The 17,018-nt window shown below is 36.6% G+C and overlaps 1 protein-coding gene across 7 annotated transcripts in view; it reads left to right on the top strand.

Moving 5' to 3' along the window:
- LOC101167820 (CUB and sushi domain-containing protein 3) overlaps positions 1–17,018 on the top strand; it is a 301,513-nt gene that overhangs the window by 72,368 nt on the left and 212,127 nt on the right. For 5 of the 7 annotated variants that reach the window (XM_078933064.1, XM_078933068.1, XM_078933065.1 and 2 more), the window contains exons 6-14: positions 4,256–4,368; positions 5,414–5,491; positions 7,407–7,494; positions 7,938–8,062; positions 8,823–8,944; positions 13,649–13,752; positions 13,901–14,013; positions 14,317–14,499; positions 15,156–15,482. In XM_078933064.1, the coding sequence (XP_078789190.1) occupies positions 4,256–4,368; positions 5,414–5,491; positions 7,407–7,494; positions 7,938–8,062; positions 8,823–8,944; positions 13,649–13,752; positions 13,901–14,013; positions 14,317–14,499; positions 15,156–15,482 (1,253 nt within the window). The remainder of the gene's footprint in view (positions 1–4,255; positions 4,369–5,413; positions 5,492–7,406; positions 7,495–7,937; positions 8,063–8,822; positions 8,945–13,648; positions 13,753–13,900; positions 14,014–14,316; positions 14,500–15,155; positions 15,483–17,018) is intronic. The other 2 variants (XM_078933067.1, XM_078933070.1) reach the window with 1 other exon arrangement.

The raw sequence follows: 17,018 nt of genomic DNA, 5'->3' as shown, positions 1-17,018 counted from the left end.
CCTGCATTATCTATTTTACCCTGATTTGCAACTCAGTCTCTTGTGATGCTACCAGCACATTTTTCTTGCACGCTGTAAACTCACCTTTAAAGCCAACTTTAGAATTAATTGTCTTTTTAGAAGGCAATGTTTTTTTGTGTTATTAAATATAAACTATTCAAACGGTGTATCAAACTGATATTCAGAGGTAGACAGTGATCTTGTGAGGTTCTGCAGGGCATAGAGGTGTCTTGTAGCTGAATTAACAGCTCTGGTTAAATTATCACCTGCGATGGATTCAATTTCTTCTCTCTGGGTTTCCATTGATCTTCCTAGGCAACATAAAACCCATCAAAGAGCCTCTACAGTGGTCATTCTGGGATAAATTTAGCCTAACTGAGAGAATGTGAATAGACAATTGACTCAACTATCCTACCAGAACAATGAATATAGGCAGCTACTGAAAATACAGCAGCTTGGCAACTGTTCTGAGAGGTTAGTATGCTGGCAAATAAACACACAATCAACAATATGGTAACATCTAAGAAGATAAAAACAACTTAAGCACAGAAATGAATTACAGGTAAAACTTTATAATAAGGTACACTTCATTAATGTTAGTAAATGCACATTTAAGCATTATTTAACTAATACATAGTGTGGTAATAGATGTTTTTATGCATTACTTTGCGTTATTTAAAGCATTAGTTAGCTATTAACTAATGTTAATTATTCAACTTTACTCAATCCATGACAAAATAAACACAAATGAAAAACAAAATTACTGGAAACACTTTATAATAAGGTACCCTTTAGTCAATGCATAATTAACTACATGTTAGTAGACACACATTAATGTATTATATTGCATTACAAAGTGTATTATTTATACATTAGTCAGCAGTTAACAAATGTTTATTAACTAACCGTAACTTAATGCATAACAAAGCATTAATACAAGTTTCTCTATGCAATTACTCAGCGTTATGAATGCATCAACAACATAGTAGCTGTTAGATAAGCAAAACTTATTAAGACTCTTTAGAAACATTAGTTATGTTAGATCTTTGTGTTCAGTAAGAACATTTACATTGTTATGTGACATTTCTAAGTTAATTACCTTTTACCTGTTTTTTTTTTTGTTTAATAAATCATATTTTGCAGATATTTATAGGGAGGGCAAGAATTTTAAGCTATCGCTATTTCTTCAAGACTGCATTTGGCCATAATTCATTCACACTATGACTTTGTTAAAAATATTTTTGCACGAGATTGCCATGCTTCCTTCAACTTTTATGTCGCATCAAATCACACACATTTTACTGAAAGAGCTTTATGAATGCTCAAATGTGTTGCACAAATGTACAGTAAGTCAGAAGTGACTCGCAATTTCCCAAATCAACCATATGAAACTAAACTATGTTGAATCCAATCATCAAAACACCACACTCTAGCCAAGACCAATTCTACAAAAACCCATATTGCTTAGCCATAAAAGAATAAATAGAATAGCTTAATGCATCCGTGGAAAGAGAAAGGCAGGGCATTAGACGAGAAATCCATTTTTCCTATTGAACTTTCTCACCATTTGTAGCTGACTAAAAGTATATGATCAAAAAAAACAGCAGAACGCCCTCCTATGATGTGTTCTGTTTGAAAGATGATCTGCAGCCACAGGATATCTGTCTGTTTGCATGAAAGTGACATTGACAGATCAATATAAAAAAATAACCTTTAATTTTTAATTTTATAGTTATATAACATATCTTTAAATTAGTTCACAATCTGACAAAAGGAAGGCATAATCAAAACTAAAAATATGAAAAGTCAATTTTCATCTTTTTCTGTTTTATTGTATGCATGTCTTGAGAAAAACATCTTAGATCTTTGCAACTTAGTCACATAATCATATGCAGCATATGAAATAGAAAAAAAAAAGTACTATAAAGTTCAGGCACAAATTGTATTACTTTCACATACATTAGATTCTGCAAGTTCCTATTCTCTGCTGGCATTCTGCCTATGTGCTCATTTGTCTTCTTTTGTGTTTCTACTGAGAGCAAAAGTTAGAGTGGTAAGAGAGTGCTCTCTGTATTGCAGAGTGGGCATCTCATGACCTGCATCGTAATGCATAATATACTGTTTCACTTTGTACTTGCAATGCTTTTTCTCACACAGAGATGTTGTGCTGTCATCAAACAACTGCAGCTGCGTACAAACTCATTGGAGTAAGTCCTCTTTAGGGTGTCATTAAGTCTGCATTTGCAACTGATGGAAAATCAGGGTTCGCTTCCTTTGCCACATGTGCCTTTGTGGCAATAATATGTTCACCTCCATTGGCATTAAATGTCCAGCATTGCTCATGTCTTTAAGCAGAAAAGTGCTTCTCCTAGACAGCTGCAGTTTATCACATTAAACCATTTAATGTATATTTTTGGAAGAAATTTATTCCAGTAAACATGTAGAGGTTTCTTTTTAGACTTGTTGTTTCAAAGGTAATCTCTTTTTTTAATTTTTTATTCTGCTTTAAAACAGTCATCATTAGCATTTTATCAATTATGCAATGAGTGAAAAGGTCGTCTTTTGTGCTGGAATTGATTATCTTTTATCTCCCCTTTAAGAGCTGCCACCAACTCCCCTTGTGATGGATAATTTTGACTCAGAAAATCAGTAATCACAATTTGCATTCTGGTCAGTAATTAAAAATTAGGCATGAATGATCCTACGCATCACACTATTGAGGTTCAAAAATGAAACATGAATGAAATAAAACTGTTAAAATAAAAATAAATAAACCAAAGATGCCCTTTGTATTTGTAATGACAAGTCACTAGCCTGTTTGCATTGTTTGAATCCCTTCATCTGTCATTTTCATGATTTTATTTTGTTTTTGGGTTTTTGCCCCTCAGGTAATTCTGATGTAAATGCCAAAGACATACACACAGACACAAGCACACAAACCCCAACACAATTGCACCCCACACTGACCCAGATAAAAAGATAAACATGTAAGTAGTCAAAAACACACGGACAAACGTGCCAGAAGTTTAGGGTATTTTCTTATTTTTTATTTTGTCAATTGAGACAATTTGACAAAAGGAAGACTCAAATGTACCCTGCTCCCTTTCAGACTGTCCCAAGCTTCTATTTAAAAGCTATAGTGCCTCTGTGACTATGGTATGACAGGATGTGTTGTAAGGATTGCAAAGCACAAGGAAAACAAAAAAAAGGGGGGAAAAAAGCTGGTTATTACAGCAAATGAAAAGGCCCATGGCAGATTTAAACTCGGCAATTATAGAGCTTCCCTGATGCTGCAGCCACACTGTATATAAATCTAAAACCAGACAGTACAAACTATATAGTGAGGGCACACTGAGACTTGTTAGCACACTTGTGAACCAGGTAAAGCATGCTGCACCTGAGTCATTTTTTTTCTCCCAAGTTGCATTTTACAAATGGAAGCACATTTACAAGTACCAACAGGTCAAAGTGAGAAAGTTTTTTATGGCACACAAGTAGATTTTATTTTGTTTGTCGACAACAAAACAATTATAAAATGTATCACTCGTTTTTTTATTTTGATTATCCTCAAAACCCACTCCAACAAAAATCATGTTTTTGATGTCTTTAACATGTTTTTGTGGCGTTTTTCCAATGATGGAGGACATGAAAAGACTATGAAGCTTATAATTGCATTTCTGATCTGAGCATTTCTTCATTCAAACTGCCGTGAATCAGGAGCAGAAGAAAAAATGTAGTTTGAAAAAGATGTACTACTTACGTAGATAATATGCTGGGGGATGTAAACTAGCAGGAGAGCAGAGAGCTCTCAGCAACAGGAAGGGGAAGGGGGGGTGGGGTTGCTCCATGCCAACATTCCCACCCACAATTCAGAGGCAAATTTCTGATGACATCCTGCCACTCTAAAGAAAAGATTTAAAGAAAACGACACATGTTTCTACATTTTTCTTAAAAACTGCATAATCATCATTAAAAGACCACTGAACGATTATAGAATAAATCCAAAGATCATCTCAGTGGAATCTCAAGTTATATTATGATGATTTTATTTAATGTAAAAAAATCTTTAAAATTTGTTATAGTTACTGATTTGAAGGTTCATCTCTACAGCTTACATACATCCTCCCACTTGGTAAGGTTTTTGGCCAGCTGGTTAGTTTTCATAAAAAAAATTTTTGTCTGTATGTGAATATTTTTACAATTTTATGCTAAAATAAAGCTTGTGTTTTTTCTCTCTCTTTTTTCCCCCACCCAGGCTAACTGGAATGAACATCCCAGCACCAATCATCAGCAACAAAAACTGGTTGCGGCTGCATTTTGTAACAGAGAGCAACCACCGCCACAAGGGCTTCAGGGCTCAGTACCAAGGTAAGGCACAATGACTTCATTTGCACAGTGTATTATAAGCCCCCCCTTCACGAGCGAAAGGGATCATCACAGGGACCATCCACTGTAATTACAAAACAGGTTTTTGATCTTCATTAACTGAATATTAAACAGTTTGATTAATACCTTCTGTAGAGGACGTGAAGCCTTCAAACCAATGACTTCAAAGGACCACGTTAATTAAATATTTGAAAGGTAAAATACTGCGTATACTTTGCCCTGTAGAAAAACTCAGCTTTGTAAGTTCAGTAATCCATTACGTTGACATTGTTCACTGGCTTGACTTTAAAGTCACCGTAGGTGCTTCATGTACTTAGTCTTAAAGTCTGGCCTCAAGCCAAAATATGAACCCTGCAACCTCCCCAGAAACAGCTTCTAAAAAATCTCTCTGTAACCCATCTTTACAGCAGCTTACTTTAAGCCAGCTGTGTTACAAATTATGTCTCATTTTTTACTTTTTTTTTTTTCTTTGCTGGGCAGTCATGCATCAATTTTTCCATGTTTGCATATATCGATGTGAGATTTTAAGCCAAGACAAGCAGTTTGGGTTTAAATAACAGGGTGCGCTTTGGAGCACATAAAAGATTCTTGCCGGATCTCTGTACTGATTCACACTCTACGTTTAATTCAGAGGTGAGGGCATATTCTAGCTCCAGATCTCTCTTGTTGTGTTTCATACACCTTTAATTGTTCTGTTAATGAAAGTTGATTTGCTTTTGTTAGCAGTCTCGCCTCCTGCAGTGTTGAATTACACAATTTTAAGACATGCAGACCCAAGGAGACTTTTAATTGTGCATGGTTTTATCCTACAAAACTTAGTTCACTTTTCCCTTTCAAGTCATGTGAGAATGCCTAAAGGCTTTCTACAATTGACAAGGCAAAAGAAATTCATAGAAAGCATTTACAATCTGCTAAACATCATAGGAGCTAATATTCTCAAGAGAAAGAAACTTTTGTACTGTGACTTCTCACATCTAATACTGTAACTTCTTTTATCTAATGAATTCTTCTTATTGCTCTCAACCAGTGAAAAGCTCTGGAGAGCTTAAATCCAGAGGGGTAAAATTATTACCAGGAAAGGACAACACTAACAAACTGTCTTTGAGTAAGTCTTTTTTGTTTTTCTTGTGCAACTGTTTTCATTGTTTGGATTTTTCTTTATTTTTTTAAATCTTTTTTATTCTGTAGGACTTGTGTTGTAGGTCTTTCTTTATGTCTCTTTGTTTGCTGAATCATTTGGTGCAGGAATTAAGCTACAGTACTAGATTTTGCAGAAGTGCAGTCTCTTTTTCTTTCTGATGACCTATTTCCCTTGATGCCCTGGACTTCCTGTCCTGACAGAAATGTACGTAGATGGATCAGACCTAGTTATGTACTACACAGCTGCTTGCCAAATTTTGATAACCTTTTATCTGAGCTCAACTCTGTTACCATCCAACTCTGAGTACTATACAAAAGCCCTGCATTGACTTAAATGTGATTTGCAGACATGACAGTCATCAAGGTTGAGTGACCACTTATTTGTCAGGTGATTTGTGTATACTTCAAACCAGACAGAATGCATTCTAATTGCTTGCAGAACTCTGTCATTAGCATAAATCTGCGGCACAATTCCCTTTAACTCAGCAGTGCACTAAACACTTGGATGATAACAGGTTGTAATCTTTATTACCTTATGCCTCCTTGGTTCAGCACTCCATGGAAACATGAATAATTCAGAGAGGGTTGTAATCTTTTGTATGAGACAATACTGTATATCATTAAAACACTATGAGAGGATTTTTCATATGTATTGTGGATGTATTGCCCATAACTGAATGCATAAATGTGGATTATAATCTTCAACAAATTAAGTTGAAAACCGCTTAAGTTTCTGAAAGAAATCAAAAGAATACAGCATAAATCACCTGTGTTTCTAGTGGAAAAACGGGAGGTTGGTCAACACCTGCATCAGCCTTGATAATGTCTAAATGACAAATAGATTTCAACAATTCAACTTAAGTTGATTGTCTGATTGTTTAGGAGGGGATTGGGTTGATTATAGTAAAAAAAAAGAGGTACAAACATTTTTTCATTGTTCATTGTTCTAAGGCAATCATGTCCAAAGTCTGGCTCGTGGGACAAATTTGCCCTAATATAAATTTCTACTAGGTATATGCAGGCTCCTGACCTACCATTATTAATTTACAGCCTTACAACACGTTATAAGATTTCTTGATCATGATTGGCCACATTACTGAGCATCAAATAGCAAACAACACGTCACAACACGTCTTCACAGACTTTTTCTGTAATTTATTTATGGTCTTCAAATTAACAGTTATTTAGGTAAAATGTGTGTAAATGTATTTCTGATCCATTTGATGAAACGAAAAGTATCTCCTTGCAATAACATTTTCATGAAATTGTTTATTTACATTTAATGTTATTTAAAGGCTTTAATGAATTTAGGCGGAATGGTTGTCCATTTTCACCTCACCAAATCTGGCTCTCTTTGCATAAAGTTTGGACACCCTGTTCTGAGGCCCTTAACACAAATCTAAGCATGATAAAACCAATTCTTGTCACAAAGTACATCCTCAAGGCTCAAGCCAGTCTAAATAAAACCTTTTTTTTTTTTTAGTTACATTTTTTTCCCCTACGCATTCAATAGCTGAAGAACCCATGATCCCCTGCTCCAAACCACATCTAAATAAATAAGTCCTGCTTTTTAGCTTGTTACTTAAGTTTTATTTCACCTTGCTACTAAATCTATCTGAAAACATGCATTTGAATCTGGTAAAAGACTACCAAATAACAGCCAGTTAAACTGCTCTCACATTTGGAAATGAGGTCAAACTGAAATGTGCAATTATTCGATTCCTGGAACCAAACATAACAATTAAACTGGCAGACTTACAGACTAATCCTGTTTTTCATACATGCGGGATATTTATTTATTTTTATGAAAGCGGATAGATTTTTTTCCTCCCCAAAGTACCCCTCTCTCAGCATTTTTTGCTCTTCTCTCCCTTGTTTAGTGAATGAGGGGGGAGTCAAACAGGTATCTAATTACTGCACTGACCCAGGCGAGCCGGACAACGGCAAACGGATTGGTTCTGATTTCAGGTTAGTTAGTCCTTTGCAAATGAAGCAGAAAAGCAACCTTTTTTTAATTTCAGTTTTGGAGAATCAAGTAGTATCAATAGCTGTTACCTAATTTAGTGTCAATCATAGCAATCTGCAGCACCTCACAATTAGTTTAATCATCTTTTTTTCTGAGTATAATAACCAATCTTGCTGAGTGCATTTTTGATACGTAAACGAATATAACAAAGTGTACTCGATTTTTTTTGTTTAAATATGTAGCTGGACCAGTCCTTTCTAACATTTTGCTAAATATGATTGAATGCAGCAGTTCTGTTCACCTGTAAGTCCTTGGAAAAACAATGGTTTGCAACATTGTTATGAGTGACAGTGAAAAATATATAATAAAATTGATGTTCATCGTGAATCTTCTTTGGGGAATTGATTGCTTTTCCAAGAGTTAATAGCGCTTGTTATCTTTCCAGCATCGGAGCAACTGCTCAATTTACCTGTGATGAGGACCATGTGCTGCAGGGTTCCAAAACGATTACCTGCCAGCGCGTGGCTGAAGTCTTCGCAGCTTGGAGCGACCACAGGCCCGTATGCAAGGGTGAGCGTAGGTGCTGAAGAACTAATAAAACAGTTTGATTAAGGCAGTGCCTGTGGATATAGGCACTATGCAGATAGAGGGAAGTTCATTCCTGTTAATTATGCATGAAAGCTTCTGCTTCCGCACTTTCCTTTTCAAAATACTTTACCAATTTTCTTCTGTTTTTACATTACCTGGAGCACCTTTTAAAGTTTGATTAATGGAAATGCGGCTAACAGGTCCTTTCTTCACTTGTCCAAACAATAATATTACCTTACTCATACTACAATGCAAGAGTTAATGCTTTGCCTTGAGAGCAGAAATTGCTTCAATATTTATCTTGAATATGAATATTTTTGTGGTATGTTGTGTGGTAAATTAACAGAAAAAAGTGAAACGTCTTTATAGAAACAAAGACCCACTGTGTGTTTGTCTTATTCAAGATTTTTACCTTGTTCTAAATTTTTGCCAGGCAGGTTGCTCCTAAAAGCATAGAGAATTTTTTGAAGAGGAAGCTCTAAGCGGTGTCAATGGCTCCTGTCTTATCTTGTAATCTTCTATAAGGTTTAAATCAGAGATCACCAGGGGCAAAAAGCAAACTCACTTTTTCTTTAAGTCACTGAGAGTGTTTTTTTTATTGCCAATCTTGTACCTGTGGTGTTGTCATGCCATAAAAAAATCCTTGAAATCAGTCATTGATGTTGCTGGATGATTGTTAAAGCACAATTTCTGTCGTGCTTGCTTGCTACTTGCTTTTGATTTTCGGTATTTTCTGTTGTAGTGAAAACATGCGGGTCAAATTTACAAGGACCATCTGGGACTTTTACATCCCCTAACTTCCCCACACAATATGAGAGCAACTCCCAGTGTGTGTGGATCATCACTGCAAGCGATCCCAACAAGGTAGTCAAAGTATTCTCGTCATTGTTTACTTTGTTTCCCTTAGATGCAGCAATGAAGAACTTATGCTACGATGGTCATTAAAAGTCCAACAATGATGTTTACAATCTGATTTTTTTAAATCATTATTTTTCAAATATGTTCATGAGTAGAAAGAGTTGTATAGAATATGAAAAGTACCATGTTTGAAAGGATCATTATTACTGTTAGAGTAAGTGATGAAATGTTTTCTAACTGACAAAAATGTCAGATACAAAAAAATGATCAGTTTCATAGTAAAAGCACCAACATCAAACCATCTGAATTTTATTTTGTTAAACACATTTAACAGTCACATTGCGGTTATTTTACATGCAAAATGGTCGGCAAGTTTGTCTGCTGCTCTCAGTTTCTTTCATTTTTTTGGTACAAATGTGTATTTCCCATAACATTTTTTAAAACATCTTGACATTTTCAAGGGGGATTTTCACATTTTGAGAAATCTATCTATCTATCTATCTATCTATCTATCTATCTATCTATCTATCTATCTATCTATCTATCTATCTATCTATCTATCTATCTATCTATCTATCTATCTATCTATCTATCTATCTATCTATCTATCTATCTATCTATCTATCTATCTATCTATCTATCTATCTATCTATCTATCTATCTATCTATCTATCTATCTATCTATCTATCTATCTATCTATCTATCTATCTATCTATCTATCTATCTATCTATCTATCTATCTATCTATCTATCTATCTATCTATCTATCCATCCATCCATCCATCCATCCATCCATCCATCCATCCATCCATCCATCCATCCATCCATCCATCCATCCATCCATCCATCCATCCATCCATCCATCCATCCATCCATCCATCCATCCATCCATCCAAATGTCCTCCTTGACTACATTGATGAACCTCCTCCTTGGTCCTCCTCCAGGCCTCCTTCCTGGCAGCTCCAACCTTGGAATGTCTTTACTGTGCTTCGCAGCTTTATATTCAAAACATCAAAAACATATGCTGTCCCTGCATTCATTACTGATCTTAACCCAGGCAACAAAGCCGGTATAACAATTTTTTGGTAATTTCCTTTTACTGACACCCCCCCAGATCACATGGGAAACCTTCCGTCACCTGTCCAAACATGCACACACACATGCACACACATATCTGGCAAAAAATAATGTAAAGGCAGCCACGGCTGTGTTTTATGTTAGTAATAGCTGTTTTGTAAAGAATGCTTTTGTATTTCCCTCCTTTGTTGTCTGGTTGGTTTTTCTGTAATTTAGCTGAAAGGTTGGTCAAAACTGTCTAATTTGATGGAAAGATTCAAAGTGATGGACAAAGCCAAAGAGACATTTGACCTTAAACTGAATTGCTGTGATAGTATTGTGCTCTGTAAATCTGTCCCTGCTTTTTGTTGCCTGTCTGTTAAAGTAAATGAATTGTAATAATAGAAAGCCATTTTAGCGGTGTCCTTATTTTCTTGAGCTGTTTGTTGTAAGTGTTTTAAGTCACTGAATTGGTCATAAAATATTTCATTACAACCCAGAATACTCAATACAATTTTTTCAGCAAACAAATATGTCTAGCATTGTTACAAGGAGAATAAATGGACCGAAATATGAATTTAGAGGACAATCCTGTCATATGCGCATGAATACACAATACAGTCCCTGCATACAAACAACGCCGCCTTGGCAAGCGGGAATAAACTCTAGCTGCTAGAGAAATTTAGATGTGGCATCACCTTAACATTCTCCATTAAACTGTTTATTTATTTCCTCTGAGGGAATAAATTACATTTGAATAAAAGAGTTGAAGGAAACAGTTTTTTCCCCTGATTGCGAAAGTTGGTTTCTCGATAGCCACAAATGCTCCCCCTAAATTTGAGTTTTAATTAGAATTCGGTCCAGTCCATCAAACACACTAAGATGTCACTCTAAGTGTCACCATACTAATGAACAGTTACAGTAATTAACCGAGAGACACCCGTTTAAAACACGCTAGGACTGTTGAGTGTCACTGCTTTGTGCCACTGTGTTCTCTCCTAACCAAACAAGCTTATGACTTGGCATTGAAACTTGGCCTGTCAGTGTTATTATGGTAATTATGCTTATGTGTGCATTGTAATGAGGCTGTTGTACATGGATGTTGTGCGGAATTGTCCTCCCCCTGGCCAGAAAAAGGGAGGATAAGGATGAGCAAGCAGGCATCGTATGTGTGTCTTCAGCAGATGTGACACTAGTGTCTTTACCACGTCCCTCCTGTCATCGCTAATCCTGCCAGGGTGCACACTATGATGATGTGACTCACTGTGAATGTCTCAACGGTAAACTTCATTTGTGATTAGTATTAGTTTAAGCAGCTGTTGCTACTTTTATCATTAAATATGCAATCTTCTGTGATGCCATCTGCATTTATTAAACCATGAGATATACCCATGACAGCCAAGAAAGATACAGTATCTCCAGGGTAAATACCGGCAGGCAATTAATATATTTGCAACACTTAAATGTGGTTGTAGGATTTTGATTTGTGCTTCAAAGTAATCTGACCTGATGCAGCTTTCAATTTCTTTATTACTTTGAAGACTCTTTCCAGTGTTGTTGCTGGTGGGATTGTGATGAAAGTGCACGCTTTGTCACAGCTTTACTCTATGACCATGCTAGGAGTTGATGTGAGTTGTTTTAAATTTTCTTTCTTTTTTTTCCGGCTTCCTTCTTTTCTCTTTACGCATTTGCTTATCCATGTTTTTTAGGGATATCTTCTGCATAATTCATAAAAGCTGCAGAATAAATGCAGTATTATGCAGCAATCTGAATTATAAGTCAGGTTGAAGTCATAAGCGTTTACAGCACTACTTCATCAAAAATGTTGCTGTCTGCTGCTGCAAAAGGATGAAGTAATTCAAAGACTACAACAGTTGGAAGCCTTTTCTCAAATAGAGAATTGTAGAAATGAGCTGCAATGTTATGAATTTCACATATGCATCGGTAAGTATTTGAAAATAGAACTGAAAAACCATGTTCATTTGGAAAATATAAATAAATTTAGTGTGTGAGATTGGCTCTAAAATGGCAAAGACTATGACTTCTTCTTTCTGTTCTTTCTGTGTAAACTACTTAAGTATAATGCTATGTAAACACCGGGCATGTGAATGCAGGTTCTTGAATGTGCTTTATGCATATGGTGTTCACACTAACCTGTCGCGACCCGATTCTAGCGCATGTACTTGTAGTTGGAAGAGGCTTGGTGTAAAAAGTCAAAGCGGCGCAAATGTCGTGAATCTTGCTCCAGGTTTTTTGTTTTACAGCCCTATTCTGATATATGAAGGACTTGTCAAAAGATTTTAGGCGGGCAGAGACCGCAGAAATTAATTTCTCCTTCATAATCAATTTTCAAATGATTGGTCTTTCTGTGATTTAAAAAGGACGCTACCTGTCATTACCAAATCAGAGACCTTGATTGGTCAAAGTTTAACTGGTTTAACCCTTGTGCTATCCTAGGCACTTTAACATTGGGAGTTGGGTCATCTAGACCCACTAGACAGTGCTCTGAACCATTTTTCTTCAATGATTTGTGATCTTCACTGGTGTCCATGCAGTACATGAAATCTTTCCACCTTTATCCACCTTTTGTCATGGTAGGGAGAAAACGTCAATGCAAGGGTGGGGTCATCTAAGATAGCACAAGGGTTAACTTTCCACTCATGTTTCACTGCCGTGTGTTTTGTACATAGAGCTTGAAAACAGACTTTTTGAAAGAGTTTTGAAAGCGGAAGCACAAAATGCTGTTTACATGCGTTTACATAGGGTGTATTCAGACTGGACAGATTTGGTCCACTTAAAGTGAACCAATTTCTGTTTTATCCGATAATCTGGAATAAATCTTCAATCTTCAGTCTGAATGTACCCAAGCGGTGTACCCATGTGACGTAATACACTTTGCTCCTTGTTGTTTTTCCGACAATCTATGTCATAAACACTTATCAGCGCACCTTCTTAAAATTCTTCTTGTAAGTAACAGCCCTGCAGCCTGTCTCTACCATGCCAAAGGACCAAGTAAAAAGTGTTGAGCCTGACATTGATACAGGCATTTAAAATTGGTCTGCAAAATATAAAGTTTGATTAAGTAAACTATCCCGACGAGGACTGCAAAGCGCAGGGCTTCCATAATTTCTGTCTTTAGTTTCTTTGCGCCACCCTCGTATCTCCAGACAAATTAGTGAAGAGATTTTTTGTCACATGGTTTTGTTTACGAGCTTTGATCTGAATCAGGAAAGGCCGCTTAACAGCAGTCGGAATTAAGATCAAACGCAAAGTTCAGGACTCGATTCAGAACAAATTAAGCGGACTTGGTCTGGACCAAACGATTTTCCCAGTCTGAATACACCCATAGACTTTGATAGTGGCTACTTGAACACACGTTGCCGAGATTAGTATGAACGTAACATAAGGAATGTTGACAAATCACTTAGCAAAAGACACTTTGGACTTGTACTTGTGTGTTTAAATGGAAAGCCACTTAGAACCAAAACCAAACTCTTAGGATTATGTCTTGAAATGTTCCAGACTGTTTTTTTTTTTTTTTACGGAATTGTTCAGAAAATGTTTTTTAAAGAAACAAAACACATTTGACCCTTACTTTGGTGCCATCTCCAGACTGTAAACTTGACTTGAATTTCACTGTGTTTGACTGCAGGTCATTCAGATCAACTTTGAGGAGTTTGACCTAGAAATTGGTTATGACTCTCTGACCATTGGAGATGGAGGGGAAGTAGGAGACTCAAAAACAATAATTCAAGTGTGAGTATAAAATAGTTAAATATTGAAACTTTCACTATTTATCATTTTTGTTTTCTAGTCCTTAACGAAGAACTGTATTAAAAAAGTTAAGATCACATTTACAAAGCTTTTTCACATTACAGTGGCTTTTCTTTTGTTGTGTCTGCAGGCTGACAGGAAGCTTTGTCCCAGACTTGATTGTGAGCATGTCCCATCAGATGTGGCTTCATCTCCAGTCTGATGAGAGTGTGGGGTCGATAGGCTTCAAGATCAACTATAAAGGTAGGCAGACTTGGGTACCGATATGATCACTCTCAGCCTGCATTCATGTTTGTCTGTCTGTCATTCAGCAAGGCAACAAGTCTATTTCCTGTCTGTCTCGCTATCTCTCCTTTTGCCGGCTGATTTGAAAATACATTTCTGGGCCCAAATTCAGACTCTTTTTACTGGACTCTCAGAGATAATGTAAAAAAAAAATAGTACCTTGCAGCACTTGGGCTGACTTAATCCTCTGCTGTACACCTTTTCCATTCCTCACTTATTCTCACCCATCCATCCTCTTCCCATTTCTCCCTACAACCACAGAAATTGACAAAGAGAGCTGCGGTGACCCTGGTACACCTCTGTATGGCTACAAAGAAGGCAGTGGCTTTTTAAATGGTGATGTTCTCCGCTTTGAATGCCAGTTTGGATTTGAGCTCATCGGGGAAAAGATGATAACCTGCCAGAACAACAATCAGTGGTCAGCTAATATTCCCATCTGCATATGTGAGTTCCATGCTGGCTTTTATTTTTTATTTTTTGACTGGAAATGAAGTAATTAATTTAAAAATGGGAAAGTTCCCATAGACCGTGCTACTGGAAGATTAATTACAGTGTTGATAATTGAACATGCAGCACATGTTTGTAAACAGCCAGTGGTTTACATAATGTATGGAAAATAGATAGCATATGGTTGTGTAGCTGTTCAGGCTTTAAAAGAAAAAAAAAACACACTCCATATTCTCATGCTGAACACAAACTCAGAGGAAGCCTGCATTATGCAGCGTATCATCTTTGGCAAGACAGCTGTAATTCATCCCTTCAGTTAAAAAAAGCTTCACTTGTATCCATAAAAAAAATCTAAACTTCTATTTCCTCACACTTAAAGTGCCTATGGGGATAGCCTGCGGTATTCTGTGTCTGTAAGGCAATGTGGCTATTCCCCATGCAGTTTTACTTTTCTCCAGCTACACAATGCCCGTGGGAGCAGTGTTGTCTCCTGGTTGCTTATGCAGTGGGGACGTTGTTCTGCACAAGTCTTTGTCCCCAATTCTTTAGAAATTCTTGTAGTCAGTGAAAGTAGCTCAAACTCAATTTATCTCACATATAATGCTAACTTCTTTTCCTTTTTTGCGTCTGTCTTTTTGTATTCTATCACACAGTCCCCTGTTTCTCAAACTTCACCTCACCCATGGGGACTGTGCTGTCTCCCGATTACCCAGAGGGCTACGGGAACAACCTCAACTGTGTGTGGCTGATTATCTCAGAACCTGGCTCCAGGATCCATCTGGCCTTCAATGACTTTGACTTAGAGCCTCCCTATGATTTCCTTACTATCAAAGACGAGAATCAGTCTGGAGCCTCAGTATTAGGGCGTTTCACAGGAGCTGAAGTTCCCTCTCATCTGACATCAAACAGCAACATTCTGCAGCTGGAGTTTCAGGCGGATCACTCCATGTCAGGGCGAGGCTTTAATATCACCTACAGCAGTAAGTGACATGGAGCAAACAGTTATATCAGGACGGAGTATTTATAGCCTATAAGTTCATCCATCCTTGTCAGGGCTTAGTGAGATGATTATCACTCACAATCATAAATTCACTTCTCTAAGCTTCTTAATTTAAACACTTTGTGAAAGCAACCCAACAAAGGAGCAAAGATAAACAAAAAAAGTGGTGTATAGGGATTACATCAATGCAACAAATCTGACAACTTTAATAACAAAGTAGGGGATGATTTTAGACTACAAAAAAGTATTTTCTTGTTAAATAACTTTTTTGTGTATTTTCTTTAAGGAAATACTACTGGGGCCCATTTCCTCTTGATTTTTAAAACAGTATTATACACAATTGGCATTCATTTCAAAGTATTCCCATGCAATACTGAAGTTTTAAGTGCTTCAATATAAAATGCTTATTTAGTCAGTGACTCGCTGCGGTAGTTTAATGAATTACTGAAACTCTTACATTTTATATTTTCCTACACAAAATCCTTTGAAGATAGTGACTGCATGAAGCACAGAATAAACATTACTGCTCTTGCAGAGCCTGTGATTTTGTAACAATATACTTTATTAACAATGCAAAAGGGAAAAATGTGTAACATATAGTTAGAATAAAAGCAATAGGTATGAAAAATAGAAAACATAAAATACAAAGGTAGGTTTTTCCTCAATGATACTGCCAAAGCTAACTTTTTCACTGGCAATGATACTGCTCCTTCAGCATGTCACAGTACGGCAGATTGCATCTTCCATCAAAGACTGGGGAAAGATCTCCATCATCTTTATGCACATATTAATGGATCTGGAATTTCATCAGAAGACAGAGGCTCTCCATCTCTCTTGTTTGCAATAACAGTGTTACTCTTTCATGTAGTCTATATTTCCATTGTACACCCAAGTACCTGTACACCTGTGTCATATAATGAGTTTGGTCAGAGATGTTCTTTTGAAGTGTATCTTCTTCTCTTGATGTTGCTAAAAATATCTGGATCAAACAGTTTAAAGGACTCTTAGGTTACAAAATTTGGTATATAGACACATATGAACTGAACCAATCATCTCTGACAGGAGCCATATGACTCTGAAGAGTGAAAATGAAACCTGAAGTTTAGACCTTCCACCAGGCAGTACATACAGTGCATCTTCTTTTGGGTTTAGAGATGGACTTCTCTTTAGAGTTAGTAGAAAATGCTGTCTTCTGAAACCAGCCTCCAGTGGTCATTTGAGGAGTTGCATTTTTCTCAATTCTGGCTTCATCTTTGGAAATTGAGGGTGACAGTTTAATACTTCTTAAAGCTTTTTGGACTTTTTAATTTGGCTGTTGCTTTAAAGTGATAAGGATCAAGTTACAATTCCACTTCTGCATATGGGTTCCGCTAAATCTGCGCTGAACTGTTTCTCCATTGATAGGTCATAACCCATGCCTTCTTTTGTTTTGATCATTAACAAAACTAGTATAGATATGATTGACTCGTCCATCTGTACATTTGCATTCCCAGACAAATTACTCCACAAAAACATT

Source organism: Oryzias latipes, chromosome 16 (assembly GCF_053564925.1).
Source record: "Oryzias latipes strain Hd-rR chromosome 16, Olatipes_Hd-rR_3.1".
Lineage (NCBI taxonomy): Eukaryota > Metazoa > Chordata > Actinopteri > Beloniformes > Adrianichthyidae > Oryzias > Oryzias latipes.
The sequence above is the reverse complement of the archived record's forward strand: the minus strand, read 5'-3'. Positions and strand labels throughout refer to the sequence as shown.